General features: G+C 45.0%; 1 protein-coding gene across 1 annotated transcript in view; it reads right to left on the reverse strand.

Moving 5' to 3' along the window:
* Positions 1-20,370, reverse strand: part of Deptor (DEP domain containing MTOR interacting protein) — a 152,426-nt gene that overhangs the window by 89,977 nt on the left and 42,079 nt on the right. The window contains exons 2-3 of the mRNA XM_059247656.1: positions 10,818-10,996; positions 8,291-8,414 (exon numbers count right to left, since the gene is read on the reverse strand). Coding sequence (XP_059103639.1) covers positions 8,291-8,414; positions 10,818-10,996 — 303 coding nt within the window. The remainder of the gene's footprint in view (positions 1-8,290; positions 8,415-10,817; positions 10,997-20,370) is intronic.

The following is a 20,370-nucleotide window of genomic DNA, read 5'->3' on the forward strand; positions in this document are numbered from 1 at the left end:
CTCAAAGCTAGGAGAATGCCTCCCATCGCAGCTGACCCAACCATCGCTACGGGCCATCACCAATTCCAGAGGAATAAGGTATCACCCCTTCATTTCCCAACCAGGGCCACACAGAGCCGGAGGCAAAAAGGGACCATCAATATCCAGGCGGTAAGGAATAATGTAATACAATAATCTATCATTCTTCAATACTCAGCAACTGATCACCTGCGTTTCCTAAGTGCTAACCTAATAAGGGAAACAGGTGCCTTAAATAAACTACCTCTAATAAGGCTTGTCTCAGATAAAAATTAAGCAGAGTACTAAGGCCAGATCTACCTCGGGTAAATATCACATGTCTTTATCTGGACAAGCCAGATCTACCTCAGACAAATACAAACTCCAAAATAAAATAATAATGATTCTTTCTCTCTAAGTCTTTTCTATGTCAACAGTATCTTGTCAAACAGAAGGTTCCTAGCCACAGCACGGAAGGTTCTCAGCCACAGCACGGATGGACAGCTGCAGAACGAGGGGACGGCAGAACTTCATTCCAGGACCTGCCCACCATCATTCCAGGACTTCATAAGATACTCTCTCATCCCCCTGCCCCCAAGAGCCAACCAACGCCCACTATTCAGCTGGAAGCAGTCTTTGAGAGAAACGTCGCCCCCATACCCAGTCAACCACAATTTTTTTTTCTTTTTTAAAAAAAAGAGTCAGGAATGAAAGATTTACAACACGCCCCCACGGTCAGGCGTGTTCGCATATGCCTGGCGGACACTTCCGCCTAGCCAGGCCCAGGTCAGGATAGCCATTTCCGGGTCAGGGCATCTCGCGGGACCGAGATGCGTGACGTTTCACTGGCCACGTAAGCGCGCAACGTGGCCATGTGATCTACGCGCTTGCGTGTAGTAGTGACGCTGATCTGTCCACGCCCAGCCTTTAAAATCAGGCGCCATGCTCCTGGCTTCCCCTTCTCCACACACGTGTTTCCCGCAGGCCTGTTCACTCTCTGTCCCTTTACCTTTAATAAAACTCTTTGTTAGCGGATTCTGTCGTGTTTCGTGGCATTTCCTTGCGGGGTAAGAACACAACGCAGCTAAAAAACTAACAATGACCCTGTAAGAATTCAAGTCTGGTGACCTTGCTTGGGCCAGAGAATTGCTGCTCTGTGTGGGTCTATAACTGAAAGCCTCAGAGACTTGGGGGAGGACTAGTGAAATGAGATGGAGGATGGGGAAGAACTAGATGGGAGAATTACAATGGAATTTAGAGAGTACAGCAGAAAAATGTAGAGAGATAGCAGCAAGAAAGGAGCTAAGTATGAGAACAGAATTGAAGCGGTGGAGATAGATTTTTGACTCAGAAGAATAAAGTTAATGGACTAAAGAGCTCGATGTACTTAGATTCATTCACTCAGATTAATTCTTGCTGCTGGTAGCGTCTCTTCTGGAACCATGGGAAAAAGACTATTAGAGGCTGGACCCCAGTAGTCTTTAATACCTCTAGAAGAGTAGTCAGTGCTCTTAACCACTGAGCCATCTCGCCAGCCCCATGTGAACAGTTCTTTTTTTTTTAGAGACAGGGTTTCTCTGTGGTGTTTTGGTGCCAGTTCTGGATCTCACTTTGTAGACCAGGTTGGCCTCGAACTCACAGAGATACGCCTGCCTCTGCCTCACGAGTGCTGGGGTTAAAGGCGTGCGCCACCACCGCCCAGCAACAGTTCTTAACATGAGTGACTGAGTATCAAAGTCACCCTGGTCACATAAACAGTGGTGAAAGATAACTTTTAACCCAGTAGTATCAAAATCATTGGACACCTCAAATATACAAAGGCAGGAAATATTTATTATTATTATTATTATAAGATTCTATGTAGCAGCTGGGTATGGTGGTGCACACCTTTAATACCAGCACTGGGGAGGCAGAAGGTGGTAGATCTCTGAATTTGAAGACAGCCTAGTCTAAATATTGAGTTCCAGGACAGCCATGGCTATAGAGTGAGACCCTGTCTCAGGAAAAAAAAAAAGGGGGGGGGCGGGGGGAATGTGAGTTTAAGGCCAACCTGAGCTATATAACAAAACCCTGTCTCAAGCCAAGGGGGGAAAAAAAAGATTCTGTGAAACCACTAATCAGGCTGCCTATTAAACTGAAGATGTCCATAGCATAATGGAAAATGTTTTGTTACAGTTTGCCAAATAGTTGAAAATATTTCAAGCTAAAATTTGAATCAAGTTGCAGAACTGAAGATATCAGTTTGGGTTCGTGCTATAATCCCAGCACTTGGGAGACAGAGGCAAGAGTACAGCCGGAAGTTTGAGACCATGCTGGTCTACATAGGAAATTCGAGGTCAGCTAGGCCTACATAGACCTATCTCCAAACAAACAACCTGAGTAACCAATGAACTGACCGACCAACCGACCAATCTCAGTCTGAAAAAAACATTTGCAAGGTGGAAACAGAGGAAGATGGGCTTAAAGATGTGCTGGGGAGTTAGTTGACTCATTCAGGGAAATGTTTGCCAGGAAAGCATGAGGAACTGAGTTCAGATCCCCGCCTTAAAGGCCCCAGTGCTGGGAAGGTGGTAACAGGAGGGTCCCTGGGGCATGTGGGCAGCCAGTCCAGCCCATCGATGAGCTCCGGATTCAGTGAGAGACAGTCCCCAAGAACAGACAGGGAGAAAAATGCCTGAAGCTGACTTCTGGCCTCCATACACAATTGCATACACCCAGATGCATCCTCCCAGCCCCACACAAAAGCCTTAAAGGCATTCCTCCTGCCAAGTTATTTATTTGTTTGTTTGTTTGTTTTTAGGGGTGCATGTACACCCAAGTGTGTGTATGTTTGTGTTTCTGTGTGTGGTGTGGTGCATGCCATGTTCATGGGGGTGCCAGCACATACCAAAAGATGGCATCTTGTCCCCAGGAACTGAAATTACAGGCAGCTGTGAGCCACCAGATGTAGGTGCTAAGAACCAAATGTGGGTCCTCTGGAAGAGCAGCAAGTGTTTCTAACTGCGAAGCTATTTCTCCAGCCCCAGAAGTGTTTAAGAAACATCTCTAGCTCTCTATCTGAGGGTCTATATTAACTATTTCAATTTCTCTAGATCGCATGTCCCCAGTTTTACAATGGAATTAATTATACCTGCTGGGTATATCACTCCAAATTGTAAGGGAAGTCAAGCATAACAATGTATAAGATGCTTTGTGCTGGGCGGTGGTGGCTCACACCTGCCTTTAATCCCAGTACTCAGAGGCAAAGGCAAGTGGATCTCTGAGTTCGAGGCCAGCCTGGTCTACAGAGTGAGTTCCAGGACTGCACAGAGGAACCCTGTCTTGAAAAACAAAAACAGGGAAAAAGAGAGAGAGAGAAAAAAAAGATGCTTTGTAAGCTCTAGAGGCCAGACAAGGTAAACAGGCTGGCTATTGTCGCTTGTCATTAAGCAGCTCTCTCATGCCAGGAGTTCAGAGGCTCCCAGAAACAACTCAGAAAATTCTTTGTACATTCAACAATATTCACTGTGCCGGGCACTGAGGAAGAACAAAAGAACCATCCTGGGACACATGGCAGAGAAGATAAAACGCACAGAAGGGCCCTGGCCCCCTGGAGATGGTTTTGCCCTCTGATTCCTCTTTGGTCATGTAGAAGAGAAAAACGGAGCCAAGCAGTGGGAAGCCGCAGATCTGAGGGTGCTCATCCATTACCATTCTTCAGTCAGGTCCAAAGCCCTAAGCAGGATAAAGAGGCTGGTGGCTGGAGAGAGAATTCTTACTGCCGAGAAAGCCAAGGTCCTTTGGATAAAAGAACAACGAAAGAGCCCACCTAAGACAAATAGGATATTCACCAGACATAGAGGGAAAATAACTCTACATTAAATCAGGTGAAACTAGAACTGAAAAGTCATTCCTAGATTTGAAGACGATCAAGGTTAATTCAAAGTGTTCTCTTCAACAACTAGGTTAGGTAAGATTATAACATTACAATGCTTCTCCTTTCCTTTCCTCTCCCCAAATCCTCCCCATATACTACTTACCACTTTCCTTCAAATTCATGACCTCAAATGGATGGAACTAGAGAAAAAAGTCATCCTCAGTGAGGTAACCCAGACCCAAAAAGACTAGCATGGTGTGTACTCACTCATAAGTGGATATTAGGTGTAAAGGATAACCAGGCTACAATCCACAGCCCCAGAGAGACTAGGTAACAAGGAGGGCCCAAAGAGGCATGCAAGGATTTCCCTGGGAAGAGGAAATAAAAGAGATCTCCTGGGTAAACTGGGGGTGAGCCCGGAGTGTGTGTGTGTGTGTGTGTGGGGTGAGAACATGAGGGATTGGTTAGGGGTGGGGCAGAGGGGGAGAGTAATGGAAGAGATGTCTTGAGGTGGTGGGGGGGATGACATTTGGGACTAGGGAGAAACCTGGTACCAGTGAAACTCCCAGAAACCCATAAGGATGACCCCCAGCTAAGACTATTAGCAATAGTGGAGAGGGTGCCTGAATTGGCCTTCTGTAATCAGACTGATGACTACCCTAATTGTCATCAGAGTGCCTTCATCTGGTAACTGATGGAAGCAGATGCAGAGATCCACAGCCAAGCACTGGGCCAAACTTTGGGAATCTTGCTGAAGATAGGGAAAAGGGATTGTACGAGACAAGGGTGGCCAAGGTCATACCCGGGGAACCCACAGAGACAGTTGACCTGAGATCGTGGGCGCTCACAGACTCTAGACCAACAGCTAGGAAGCCTACCTGGGACTGACCTAGGCCCTCTGCATGTGTGTGACTGTTGTGTAGCTTGTCTGTTTGTGGGGCTCCTAGCAGTGGGATCAGGACCTGACTCTGGTGCTTGAGCTGGCTTTTGGGAACCTGTTCCCCATGCTGGGTTGCCTTGCCCAGCCTTGATGCAGGGGGAGGAGCTTGTTCCTGCCTCATATTGATGTGCCATGCTATGTTGACTCCCACGGGAGGCCTGCCCCTTTCTGAACAGAGATGGAGGAGGAGTGGATGTGGGGAGGGTAGCAGAACGGAAGGGGGAGGGAACGGGAGGAGTGGAGGGAGGGGAAATTGTGATCGGGATATAAAATAAATGAAAATTTTTAATGAATAAAAAAATTCATGGCCTCTTCTTTCATTAATTGTTAATGCATGCATATATGTATATGTATACGCATATATATTTCTAAATATACCCTACTCAGTTCATATAATATGACCTGTATGTATGTTCTCAGGGTTGACCATGTAGAACTGGACAACCAATTGGTGTGCTTTTCTCCGGGGAAGACCGCTTCTCCCACTTTTAGGTTTCCTGGATTAATTATAATTCTTTGTGTAGGGTCGAGGCCTTGTGAGCTTTTTTCTCCCGCCCGCTTGGGCATGTTCACTGACTGGGGTCATCCTTGCTCAGTTCACATCGGGGCTGTCACATTGGCAAGACTTTATGGATGTAGCCTCTGACCTTCCTAAAAGACACCATCTCACAGCAAGCTCCCTGATCCTCTGGCTCTTAACAATCTTTTCAACTCCTCTTCCGCAATGTTCCCGGAGCCTTAGAATCAGAGTGTTTTGTAGATGTATTCCATGGGGACTGAGCTCCACAACTCTGCATTTTGATTGGTTTTGCATTTCTAGTGGTCTCTGTCTGTTGCAAAGAGAAATTTCCTTGATAAGGAGAACACTTATCTGTAGGTATAAGGACAAATGTTTATAGGTTGTTGATAGGGATTGTGCTGGCTTAATAAATCAGTGGTTGTAGATTTTCCTCCAGTCACCACAACTTCACTAAGCACTGAGTACTTAGCTAGGCTTCTAGCACCAGGCATGACTCCTTTCTCACTGAGTATAATCAGAGAGCTGTTGGCTACTGCTGCACTCTTAGGTAATGGTGCCATGCTGGTGGTTGATGTGGTTCATCGGCGTCATCGTTGGGTAGGACTGTTGGTTACCTCCCTCCTTTGGAAGCTTGCACGGTTCCTTCTGGTACCAGGAAAGCTAATCCTCGGAAGGAGGCATGAAGGTCAGATCCACATCAAGGTTCTTATTTAGAGAACACCAGGGATACTGGCCCCGAAGCAGAATCTTCTTATGCTTATGTCTGTCTGTGGGTCCCAGTACAATGTCAATAAAATTTTACAGAAAATTCTCTACCTTGACAAGTTACAAATCCTCTGCCACATTTTACAGTAAGCTGTATTCTGGAGTAAATGTTTATTCACTCATGTGATCTCAATAAAGGGAAATGAAAAGGATTTAGGACTTATTGTCAGCCAAGTGGCAACACTGCTAGGATTTAGGCTTCTGGATTCAAATTGCAGCTGTGATTTATTAATTGAACCATGGACAGGAGACATACCATGCCTGTCCCTTTCCCCCACCATAAAACAGGGACAATATCTAAATCGGCCATGCTATACTAATTCAATAACCTCTACTCCTCAGGCTCTCCTATGAGTATTTTGCAATCAGTAAATACCTACTGTTATTATCTTAAAAGGAGAATAATGAAAGGAACACTTATCTCGAAAGACATTCATATGTAAATGTTAGAGACACCCCCAAAGAAGGGTTCTATGGAAAATATGGTAGGAAAAAAAAATTCCTTCAGTTCTAAAAATGTAAATAAGGTATCTTATGCCAACTATCACTTTTAATGCTATAAAAGTATCTGAAACTTAGAAAATAATGAATGTGCTGAAATTCATACAAAGATCCCCTATAAAAGGAGGAGAATGCATACAACGGAAGAGTCCAGTTCAATGGTTCCAAAGTTTGTTCCAAACATGATCCAGCAACCAGAAGCAGAGGCCAAGGTCTGTGAGGCCGCAGCTGGGCCACTTAGGGTCAAATACATATTAAATATCTTTGTCCTCGTCCTGATTTCACAAGCAATCTGGAGAAATAACTTCACTTGTAACTTGAGACACTGAGTATTAGTGACAAGAAAGTAAATGGCAGGCACAGAGAGCCCTGGAATATTGGTCAACTCACACACACACAAAAAAAACCAAAACCAAACAAACTAACAAACAAAAAAACCAAATCCATGGTCCCTCTCTACCTCCTCCTGGGTCTTCCACATGTTAGGCAACCGTGTACATCTGAGACACATCCCTGGCCTCTATTTATAATTTTCAGCAAATGTTCACTATATAATTGGCTAGGCACAGGTGGGCCAGGCTGGAAGAGATGCAAATGTAGCTGGCAGGGAGGTCAGTGCTGGAATCCACCAAGCACATGCAAGCCCTGTGTTCACAACTAACATTGAATCTTAGCTCTTAATCCTCTTGATCCTTTGTCTGGCTTCTAAACCCTCACTGTAGCCCCTACACCCACCCCCTGCCACCCACTGTATAGCAGGTGACACTTGTGCATCTTTTATGTGACAAATATGTGTTTTCAGAATGTTCAAAGCCCTGCAAGGCAGCCAGGATTAAACGAATGGCATTGTCTCCGAGATCCTTTCTAAAAATGTTGCCCTGGATAAAAATAAGGATGGTTAGAAGAGTGAGAGGCCAGAGGACAGGAGACTGGCGCTGAGACATACCTCCTGGGAGGCTCCAGACTTGTCAACTGACTACTCCTGTGCTATGGATGGCATGTTTCAGCTTCCAGAAGGCTGAGAGACAGTCCTCGCAGATCCTGCTCCATGAAGCGCTTGCTCGCTTGCTCGCTCGCTCTCAGTACTGATCGCCTGACATGACCCCATCCTTCCCCCATGCACAGCATGTACAAGACTGAATCCTGAGATTCAGCAACAGTCACATCTAATCAAATAAGGAAAAGGCCATGGGCGTCACTTGACGGCAAACGTCAAAGGGCACCCTTCTGTTCTCACTTCTGGAGTTTTGTGCGATGGTTGTAAGTACCGGAAATACGATTTTGATAAAGAATTAAGGCGCTTATGAAACCAACTTTGACTTCTGGTGAAGAGAAAGATAACTAACTATATGACAGAGTTTTCTCCTATTAAAAGGAACGGTTATGTAAGCAGCTCACATGAAAGAGCCCCACTGGAGTTGACATGGTAAAAGACAGACAGGTGAGCTGCTGTGGAAGCTCAGGTGATACAGCACTTGCCCCGTGTTCTACTCTCAGCACCGTATACAACAAGGAAGAGTGGCACACAGTTGTAATCCCAGCAGGTAGAGGCGGAAGGGTCAGAAATCCAAGGTCATCCTATGGCTATAGAGGGCTTGGATTCAGCGTAAGATCCTTTTTCAAAATGAATAAATAAATTAACAAGCCAGCAACGGAAAGATAGAGCCCGCTTCCTTTTTTCCAAGTCAAGATAAGATGGCAGTGGACCTACTTTTCATACAGCCTCTGTCCTCTCATGAAGGCCTTCACTTCGTTGTCCAGCGGGAAGGTACCGTCATCCTTTCTGAAGCGGTAGAAGAGTTTTACATCCTTGAATTCCTTGTGCTCATCACACACTGAAACACAATACACACGGGGGAAAATGAGAGACAGAAGATTCAAATCCATCTCACCGCTTAATTCTTGCTCACACAGGTACCAACTATAGGGTAGAGTGAGTGCTATTTACTAAGTGTTCTCGCTCAGTGCTGTGAGCATCACCGCCGCTATCATCATCACGTATTGAAAGGCTCACAAAGTTCACTTCATCACTTATCCCAGAGTCTTCAGAAGCATGAACACTGGAACAACATGAGCCTCACAGAATGTAAATCAAAGCTAGACGAGGTGGCATACACCTCTAGCCCCTGTATTCAGGAGGCTGAGACAGAGAATCACTAGTTTGAGGTCATCTGAGGCTACAGGGTATGACCCTTTTGTCAGAATACCAAAAGTGATACAAAGAGAAACATCAGCATATAACTAAAGGATGCTGGGGATTTGTTAGGTTAAAGGATGTTAGGGACAGGTTAGGGAAAACTGCAGTGAGAATGTGATGGAGGAGTCCTTGAGACCCCAGCTTTGGGAAATCCAAGCTTCCCTGAACTATGTGTAAGTAGAACCCTAAGAGTGAGCAAACAAAAATAAGGAGAATTTTTATCTTCGCTTAGAGGAACAACATTGTGCAAGCGTCTAGGGCAGGCTGAGACTTCAAGGACATACTGTCCTAGGGTTTCTACTGCTGTAATAAAACACCATGACCAAAAGCAACTTGGGGAGGAAGCGGTTTATTCTATCTTACACTTCCAGCTAACAGTCCCTCACTGAGGGAAATCTGCACAGGAACTGAAGCAGAAGTCATTGAAGAATGCTGCTTACTGGGTGTCCCTGCATGGTTTGCTCAGCCCTACCTTCTGATACCACCCAAGACCACTATCCAGATGTGGCACTGCCCATAGTGAGCTGGGCCCCCACCCACATCAACCTTTCAACTTTAAAAAATGCACCACAGGCTTGCCCACAGGACGATATGGAAGCAGTTTCGTAATTGAGGTTCCCCCTCCCTAAGTGACTCTAGCTTGTGTCAAGTCAACAGAAAACTAGCTGGCTTGCACATGTTCGTGAATGTTCATTGAACCATTGAGAGGGTGATGGTTTGAAGGTAATGGTCCCCATAGGCTCATATATCTGCACGCTTAGTCCCCAGTTGTTGAACTGTTTAGGAAAGACTGGGAGGTGGGTCCTTGCAGGAGATGTGTCACTGGGGATGGCCTCTGAGGTTTCAAAAGCCCACTCCAGGCCCAGTGTCTCTCTTTCTGCTTTCTACCTGCTGATCAGAACGTAAAGCACTTAGCTACTACTCCAGCACCAGCTCTGTCTAGCCATGACAATCATAGACAAACCCTCTAAAACTGTAAGCAAGTCCCATTTAAATTCTTTCCTTTATAAAAGTTGCCTTGGTAGCCAGGCGGCAGTGGCACATGACTTTAATCCCGGCACTTGGGAGGCAGAGCCAGGTGGATCTCTGTGAGTTCGAGGCCAGCCTGGTCTACAGAGCGAGATCCAGGACAGGCACCAAAACTACAAGAGAAACCTTGCCTCAAAAAACAAACAAACAAAAAAGTTGCCTTGGTCATGGTGTCTCCTAGCAAGAGAACAGTAACTAAGACACAGTAACAGCCAAAACTTATAAACAACCCGAATGTCTCTTAACTGAACAGCTAAAACTACAATGACCTATCCATGGCACACTGTACAACCAACAGTATACATAGCATACCATGCATACAACAGCAAAATGAACAGCCAGAGATATGGACCTTGAGATCAGGGAAGAGATCATAAGGGAGTTGGAAAACAGAGAGGATCACCAATACATGTGCTAAGAAGGCAGATGGAGAGATAACTCAGAGAGAGAGAAGAATCAGGTGGGGGTGGAGTGGGGACAGGTATGAACAGTGGAGAGAGGCCCGTAAGATAACAAAATACAATGACACACATTTATGAAGATACCACATGGGAACCTTGGTTTGTCTGCTAACCTAAAAAAACAATAATTTCAGAGAAGTAGACTGTCAACACTGGTAAATTTGACACACACAGCATGTTGATCAAGTTGCAAAGAGTAAATGTGCATCATTTTGAAGGCTCAAATAAGGCACACTGTCTAGGAAAGCATATAAAAATAAACCAAGTATCTCTTGGAGGCAGGAGTCCTTGGGAAGAGGTACTGAAGAGATAATTTAAAGTAAAATGTTTATTTGTTTACTAATTAACATTTGATTTTGTGGACACAGGGTCTCACATAGCCCAGACTGGCCTCAAACACATTATTTAGCCAAGAATGGCCTCGAACTCCTGATCCCCCTGCCTCTGCATGTGCCTTCACTCCTTCCTCTTACTTCGTAATGTGTACATCTACGCAATCGATGTGGTCTTCATGGCCTCTCCAGATACCTTGCCTGTGCTGCCTCACTCACCGTGATGAATGATGCCCCGGTCGGCTAATTTCTGCATGAGTTTTATTGCCGTCTCTCGGTCAGAGGCCTCCTTGTGTTCAATCAACCAGTCAATGAGTTCTTTCGCGACAAAGCAGTTCGGGTAGGTTTTGAGATGATGCCGTCTATCTTTAATAACCTTTTCTTCATGGAGCCTCAGCCTAAAAAGACGAACAAGAACGTGAGGAAGGTTGATGGCAAGGGGAATTCCTAAACCAATCCCATGGAGAAGTAACGAAACACGTTGGAGACCTCCATCCAGTCAGAACCTTCTCTTCATCACAGGTCACTCACAGTCCTCCAGTATTTGCATCCACACATTCATATGACCTATGTGCATTCATTCATTCATTCATATGACAAAGACCCAGGCATGCCCATGACCTACTACTCATCAGGGACTTCTAGGCACTAGAGGCATGCATCAGAAAACACAGCCAAACAAGCTCGCCTTTGGGGGTAGTGTTTTTTTTTTCCCTCCAGTAGGGACTATAGCTATGTTTTTGTTTGTGGGTTGGTTGGTTTTTGAGACAGGGTCTCATGGGACCCAGACTGGTCACAAACTTGATTTGCAGCCAAGGATGACCTTGGATTCCTGATCTTCATGCCCCCACCTCAGACTCCAGGCCTGTGCCACCACACTTAGTTTACTGGAGCTAATCTTGGTTCCAGGTTTACTGCTTTCCACAAGTTGATCTGAGCATTTTACAGTGAGTGATTAGCTCACACGATGCTCACAACAATCCACCAGCAGTTAGTACTACCCTCGTTCTTTAACAGTGGAGACTGAGATTTGTTGCAGAATAATATTTTAAGTAAGCAAAGATGTGTTACATTTGTTTGTGCTGCAGAATATTACTTTAACTGTGTACAGGTGCGTTACTTTTGTTTAGGCTGCATTTGTTTAATTATGTAAAGATGTGCTGCATTTGCTTCACCTTGCCTGCCTAAGGCACCTGAGTGGTCTAATAAAGAGCTGAATGGCCAATAGCTAGATAGAGAAAATGATAGGCGGGGCTGGCAGGGAGAGAGAATAAAGAGGAGGAGAAATCTAGGCTTGAAAAAAAGAATGGGAAGAATAAGAAAAGAAGGAAGAGAGAACGAGGGAGATGCTTGGGGGCAGAAGCCAGGCAAATGCCAGCCAGCAGACATAGAAAAGCTGGGAAAGTAAGATATACACTAAGAAAGGTAATAAGGCAAAATGAAGATAAAGAGAAACAGATTAAGTTAAAAGAACTAGCCAGAAATGTGCCTAAGGTAGGCCAAGCATTCAAAACTAATAAGTCTCTGTGTCATGATTTGGGAGCTGGTTGGTGGCTTAAAAGAAAAAGCCTGGTACAGAGGTCCTTCAATTAAATGACTTGTCTAAACCCGTACGGCTAACAAGTCTCGAAAATGAGATCCGGGGCCTGTTGTTGTCCCCAAGTTCATCAGGCTGCCTCCAGCTAAAGATGGATAAATGAAAAGTCAAGGAGAAATCGATTAAAGCTGTTGGGCAAAGAAAATACAACTCACTTCCAGGCTGGTAAATTAGTGGAAAGGGCTTTGTGGGAGCTCCCCCTCCTTTCCCATGATTTCACAAAGGAATTATGGACCTGCCTTTTCTTTAAGGTTTCTGCCATTTACAGTATTTTTTAAAAATCATCCTTGCATTTCCTTATTTCTCAAATGAAGGAATTGAATGGGTGACCCACAAGGTCGCCTCCTACCATCCTCTTACCTGATTTCTGTGTTTCATGATGCATGTTCTGAACAGTGCTGAACAGTCTTGGGAAATGGAATGCCTCATAAAGGACTGTATGATTCTGGCAAGTGATTTAAGGACTCCTCCACCCCCCACCACTAAAGTGGAGAGTTTGGATAGACTTTCTATCCTTGGCCAGGTTGAGATTTAGGGGTGGGGATGCCAAGCAGAAACCCAGCAGAGTGGATCCCTCCCAGGGACAGTTCTAATGAAGGAGACTGAAGGGCTGGAGGTGTGGTGCTCAGTGGAAAAGTATGTGCCCAGTGTGTGTAGATGAGAGAGAGGGAGAAAGCCAGGTGGGGGTGGAGAGGGAGAGAGGGAGAGAGAGAGAGAGAGAGAGAGAGAGAGAGAGAGAGAGAGAGAGAGAGAGAGAGAGAGATATCGAGATCCTATTCTTGTCTAGTTTTTTGTTTGTTTTGTTTTGTTTTTTTGATACAAGGTCTCATGTATTCCAGACTACTCTCCAAATCCATATGTAGCTAAGGATGACCTTGAATTTTTGAACCTCTTGCCTCTACCTCCCAAGTGGTAAGAGTGCAGGTATGTACTACCATGCCCAATTTTTTGTGTGCCAGGCAAATACTCTACCAAGGGACCTACATCCCAGTCTTCTGGGGGGAGGTAGGGTGGAATCTTTTACACCACCACACTGGGTAAAACATGCTATGTAGCTAAGGATGACCTTGACCTCATGATTCTTCTGCCTCTACCCTCCAAGTGCTAGGATTACAGAATGCATCACCATGCCTACTTTGAATTGGTTTTGATATCTCAGAAGGTGTCCCAAGCGGGGAGTATACCCAACCAAAACCTCTGAGGCTTGGGTGCTCTTTGCGATCCAACTGCCACAGACCAAATTGTGTTCTCCTCAAATTCACACCTGCCCTCTCAGTTGACTTTTCAATTCTACGTATTCTGTGATTCTATTTAGGGAATGGGTTTCTAAAGATGGAATTAAGAACTAGGGATGGAGGTCAGAGGCAGAACACTTCCCTAGTACATGCAAGGGTCTAGAGAGCAGCCCCTAATCCACTATGACTGAAAATGGGGACATAGGCCTATGAAGATGCAGGGAGACTGTCACCATCTGCACATCAAGGATGCCTCAGGAGGACAAGGCACCTTGATGTTGTATTTTCAGGCTCCAGGACAGATAAAAGTTTCAACCACATCATCCACTTGGCTATACAGGTCCACAAACTAACACAGCCACTGAAGGTTGATGACTCCAAGACCCGGGAGTGGCCTGAGAAGGAAAGACGCCAGGACTCAGGCTCTGCAGGGGCCTAGGCCATAGAGATGGGGAGCAAGGACCGTCCCCAGAGGTGGGAACTACATAGAAAAAGGACAATGAGTTCAAGTGAGTTTCTAGCCCAGGCCTAATGTCGTACCAAACATTTTCACACGTGTTAAATGATCCACTCTCAAAGACATTCACCTATCTGGAATCTCATTTTTCTCACTTGTAAAAGAAGGGTTTTAAACAAGTGAGTGATCATGTGATCTCTGTATGGTTGATGTTGAAATTCCTGCTTAATCTAACTTCATCCACCTCTTCTCTGCACTGACTTCCCTTGGGAAAACCATCCATCATCCGATATCAATTCAAGCAGTTCATATGTGATTGGGCTAAGCCCCAACATGTGACCCAGGCTTAGCCAATGATAACATGCTATTTGTTCCTCGGACTCCAAGTTTGGTTCATGAATGAGCATGTACTTTAGACAAGGCAATTGTGAAGCTTTTTCTATAAGTTACTAGACTTTATATTATATGCCTCAGACAAGTATGAGGATGCCTACAATCATCAGCACCAGAGTACTATGGCAATCAAGGGCTACATCACAAGATCCCGACTCAAACAAACAAAATAAACTAGCTACTGGCCATTCTTGCATTGATAAAGACTACATGCCCAAGGAAAACCTTTCAACACAGAACAAAGCAGTCATAATATAATAACAGATACAAACAGATCAAGAGAAAAGTTCTGCCAGGCATGACAGAATATGTCTGTAATTTCAACACTCTGGGCAGGAGGCAGGAGGATTGTTAGTTTGAGGTCAGCCTAAGTTATGGAGAGAACTTAGCACCAAAACACAAAACAACAATAACAAAGAGAAATCTTTCCAATAACCCTACCTGAGCACCTGAAATCAACAGTTCACAAAGCCAGTGAACTTGTATTTAAGTAACATGAACCACCATGCTGCCTACCCTTTGATGAGGTTAATTAGGTGCCTATTCTACCAAAAAGGTCCTAAATCTCCCACTGGATGATTTAATGGCTCTATGACACTCAATGTTGCCACTTCTGTGCCTCCAGAGCTGTGTAACCTGAACACAGTGGTCCCAGGGCTCCCAGAGCAGATGTTTGCTTTCCATTCCCCATCTCCCACTCTACTCTGTTGCTGCTGTTATTATGGTTAGTACTTCATTTGGATTTTTGAGATGAGGCCTTACTGTGTAGCCTGGCTATCTTGTTGACATATCATTCACTCATTGCCTTTGTTCCTAAACTCAAACAGTCCCTTCCATCTGCTGCTTCTATGTTACCATGATCCCCTAATCTAGCTTTTATAAAACACTAATGAAAAATTCAGGGGCTGCAAAGACAGCTCAGTAGTGAAGAGTATGTGTTGTTCAGCTTTCTATGGGCCCACGGTGGAACGCCAAAATGTTGTTTTTGCTCTTTATTCTTTGCTCTTTTGGGGGTCCACCACCCAGCTCCCAAATAAATTACACACACAGAGGCTTATTGTTACTTATAAATGCCCAGCCTTAGCTTGGCTTGTTACTAGCCAGCTTTCCTTAAATTATCCCATCTACTTTTTGCCTCTGGGCTTTTTCCTTTTCTTCTGTAAATATTTCTTTCACTCTTTCTGGGTGGCTGGCTGTATAGCTGGCCCCTTCTTTTCTGGCTCCTCGATCTCTTTCTCTTTCTTCCCTCCTCCCAGATTCCTCCTCCTATTTATTCTCTCTGCCTTCCAGCCCCGCCTATCCTTTCTCCTGCCTCACTATTGGCCATTCAGCTCTTTATTAGACCAATAAGGTGTTTTAGACAGGCAAAGTAACACAGCTTCACAGAGTTAAACAAATGCAACATAAAAGAATGCAATATATCTTTGCATCATTATACAAATATTCCACAGCATCAACAAATGTAACACATCTTAAAATAATATTCTACAACAAGTATGTCCTGCTTTTGCAAAGGACCCATGTTAGGTGATTCATAACCACCTATAACTCCCTCTTCAGGGGATCTGACAACCTCTTCCAGACTCCACAGGCACCTGTACTCCCATGTGCACACTGTCACCCCTTCCACATAGCCATATAATTACAAAAAAAAAAAAAAATGAATCTTTGAAAAAAATGAATTCAGAAGTTTTGGCAGAAGCTGAATATGAACCCCCATGAGTAAGGAAGCTAAGTGTTTGGGGTATGGAGTTTTTAACATCTATTTTCATTACTCAAAGACTGTTTTATGTGCAGATAAATAACTCACAGCACATGTGGGTACTTAATTAGAACATTCAGCCACTTATGATTATCTAAGACCCAAGAGTCGAAATGTGCTATAAGGCTCACGATGAAAGGACGGAGCAATGACTTCACTAGTAAGAGATGAAAATGCCAGTGGGGGGGGGGGGGCGGGAATGGGGGGGGATGGGGATAATTCTAAGCATCATCATCCAACAGGCTAAAGAAGGCCCATAAGATGGCAGTGACAAAGCAGGATTGCCTGATTTACCAAGAAGAATGTGGGCGTGAAAGGTAGAGGCAGGAGTTTACCAAGGTCTTTTTATCAAGGTCATCCTCAACTAACGGTAAGTTGAAGTCTAGGCAGGGCTATATAAGGCCCTGTTATAGCTGCTGTAGCAGCAGCAGCAGCAACACACACACACACACACACACACACACACAAATACACATCCACACACATATCCACATACCACATATCCACACACACACACATCCACACACACACACCTACACACCACACATCCACACACACACACATCCACACACACACACACCTACACACCACACATCCACACACACACATCCACACATACCACACATCCTCACATACACACACACACACACAGAGATACACATCCACACACATATCCACATACCACATATCCACACACACACACACATCCACACATACCACACATCCTCACATACACAGAGATACACATCCACACACACTCACACATATCCACATATCCACACACACACACCTACACACACCACACATCCACACACACACACACCTACACACACATACACACACACACACACACACACACACACACACACACACACACACACACACGGGAGTGGGGAGAGAGACTGGAGAAGGAGAGAAGTTAGGAAACCCAAATAAATTTGAACTTCAGAGAAACAACAAAATGATTCTTTTATTATAAACATGGCCCAAATGCTGCGTAAGACCTACTTATACTAAAGAACAATTATTCATTAGCTCTGCAATTCAAATTTTATTGAGTACTCTCCATCTAATCTGGCAGTCCTATAGAGGACATGTTTTATTAAACATGGAAGTATATTAGGATTAATATTTTATAGGGGCAAGAAAGAGATTTACATTGATAGGAAGGGACAATTTGAGTCCTTACTGCTTTCTCTTCTAGGAAAAACTACTTATATAATTTTGCTGAAAATACCTGACTCATTGTGTTTATCTCCTTCTTCCAGAAAGTACTTTGGCCCATGTGCTTGGAGCCAAACCCTAGCCTTGACGTAGTAAGGACCAGGTGAGAGATACAACCTTAAAGGTTATGAACTTGGAAAGCTGATACGGTGAAACCAGAGTACAAAATCCCCAGCTCTTACTATTGAGCCAAATGATTTGAAAACAGGTCTGGTGGGATGCTCAGCAGGTAAAGGTATTGTGCAAGTCTGGAAACCTTGAGTTCGGTCCTTCAAACCATGTAACAGTGGGATGAAAGAACTTACTGCACTACTGCACAAAGGTGTTCTGACCTCCACATTTGCACCATGCCTATGCAGACAGACAGACAGACAGACAGACACACACACACACACACACACACACACACACACACACACACAGATAATTATAATAAACCTGTTTTTTTTTTTTTTTTAAGTTTTTCGAGACAGGGTTTCTCTGTGTAACTTTGCGCCTTTCCTGGAACTCACTTGGTAGCCCAGGCTGGCCTAGAACTCACAAAGATCTGCCTGCCTCTGCCTCCCGAGTGCTGGGATTAAAGGTGTGTGCAAACCACTGCCAGGCTATAATAAACCTTTTTTAAAAAAGAGGAAGATGTAAAACAGACAACAAATTTGGCTAGAAGTAAAACTAACTCCATGTTTGTGTGAGTGTGTGTGAGAGTGTGTATGTGTGTGTTGCTTTTTGACACAGGGTCTCAGTATACAGCCCAGGTCAGCCTCAAACATAGGACCCTCTGTCCTCCTCAGTCTCCTGGAGTGTTGAAATTACAGACAAGCATGTTTAATGTCTGTAAATGCTTTTAAAGTTGTGGGGCTGGAGGACAGGAAAGAGACTGAGGTCCAGACGGCTCTACAGTGAAGCTTCAAAATTAGCCTCTGAGAAAAACCTGTTGGCCAAGAGGAAAGATGGAAACCTAGTGCCCAAATCTCCAGAACTGGTGGGGAACACTGGGGCAGGTACAGAGACACACCAGGGTCTAAAAGTGACCCATGACTCACAATACTAAAACATATACCCCTGCGTGGAGACTTAAAATGCTGATGAGACACCCACGGAACGAAGCCATATGTTGAACTACGTGTAACAGAGCACACACAAGAAAGTCCGCACTACGCCAGCGACCCCACAAACCTCCCTATGGAACACACAGTCTCCAGTTCTTTGTGCCCACCACTTTTGAGTTTCTAAACTTTCTCCCCGTCCCTATTCACTCCCTTCATCAGCAATATATACTTGTTATAATAACCCATCCCTGCTGCTGCTGCCAACTGCAGGTCTCTGTCCAATATTCTGATCCGGGACACAAGAAGCCAGAATCCCTCGAGAGGTGCCCGTTGATCCCTGTGTCCACTGCTGCCAGTACCAGCCAGGAAAACAGGCAGGGGTTCCACAATGACAAGGTGGGCAATGACAAGCAGGCTCTCAGCACACAGAAGCCTTGGTGCTGTGTGGCACCATCTCCACCTAGCAAAATGAACCTAGGATGGGAAGCCGGGCAGAGGCACAGAAGCAAGACTCTTTCCAGTTACCTTGGTCAGTACTGTTAAGAATGATAAGCGGGGCTGGTTACCTCGTGGAAAGGTCACGAGTCACGACAAAACCCAGTATCAGAGCTTTATTAGGAGGCAGGGGTGTGTGTGTGGGGGGGGGGGGGGGAACGATGACAAAAGAACCAGGCTTGGGGAGAAGCACGTGCAGATAGCAGAGAGAGAGAGACAGAGAGAGATAGTGGTGGGGGAGAGAACAGAGAAAGGAGGGGGGGGGGGTCTGTGTTCGGCTTTTTAAGGGTTCCCGAGAACATGCGCAGGTGGGCTTATGGAGCTACACCACGCATGCGCTGATTGTGTGACCACCCCGTGCACACATGATCACCGGTTCACTGATGATGTAAAACGCAAGACCCCTTACTTAGCTCCTGAACTGCGCATGTGCAGTCACGCAGCCGGAGTGGCGGCAGAATGCCAACAATTACACTATGAGAAGGTAAAGAAAATCATTAGCTACCGAATTTAGCCCAGTAGAGCAAATGGCATGTGGAAACACCTTGCTGTGGTGGTCTGAATGAGAACGGCCCCCATAGGCTCATATATTAGAACGCTTGGTCACCCAGGAGTGGAACAGTTTAGGAAGGATTAGGAGGCATGGCCTTGTTGAGGAGGTGTGAAAAACCCACATGTGGCCCCCTCTCTCTGCCCATTGCCTGCCAACAGGATATAAAGCTCTCAGCTACTTCTCCAGTGCCATATCTGCCTACTTCCTGCCATGATGACCATGGACTAGCCCTCTAAAACTGTAGGCAAGCCCCCAATTAAATGGTTTCCTTTATAGAAGGAAAAATAAACTTGAGGTATAAATAGAGACACCTGTGTTATATATAAACATAAAGGTGAATGTATTTTTTTGTGTGTTTGTTTGTTTTTCAAGACAGGGTTTCTCTGTGTAGCTTTTAGAGCCTGACCTAGGTCTCACTCTGTAGACCAGGCTGGCTTCATGAACTCACAGAGATCCACCTGGCTGTGCCACCCAAGTGCTGGGATTAAAAGCATGTGCCACTGCCACCCAGCCCATAAAGGTGAATGTAATGGAAAATTCTAAAGCAAAATAATAACAACAATAACACACACACACACACACACACACACACACACACACTAAGAAAAGAAAAAAAAAAGAGAGGGAGGGAAGAGAGGATGGGAGGGAAGAGAGGACGGAAGGGAGGGAGGGAGGGAGGGAGAAAAAGGCAATCTGAAAGAAAACACAATTCAGAAAACAAAGTTGTCCTAACATATAGTGAACTGTTAACAAAAACAAGGGCCAGCAGGATGGATTAGTGGGTAAAAGCCCTTAGTGTGCAACCCTTCAACCTGAGGTCAATCCCTGGAACCCATGGCACAAAGAGAGAACTGACTCCCTAAGACATATACTTCTGGACTCTGTGGCATGTTCCCTGCCCCCCCCCATGCATAAAAATTTAAAAAAAATATTAGAGCTTGAGAGTCCCCCTATGTGCTAGGCACAGTGATGACTGCTTCATGGGTATTGGTCCTCGTGGTGACTCC

The sequence above is a fragment of the Peromyscus eremicus genome, chromosome 20 (assembly GCF_949786415.1).
Source record: "Peromyscus eremicus chromosome 20, PerEre_H2_v1, whole genome shotgun sequence".
In the NCBI taxonomy this organism is placed as follows: Eukaryota; Metazoa; Chordata; class Mammalia; order Rodentia; family Cricetidae; genus Peromyscus; species Peromyscus eremicus.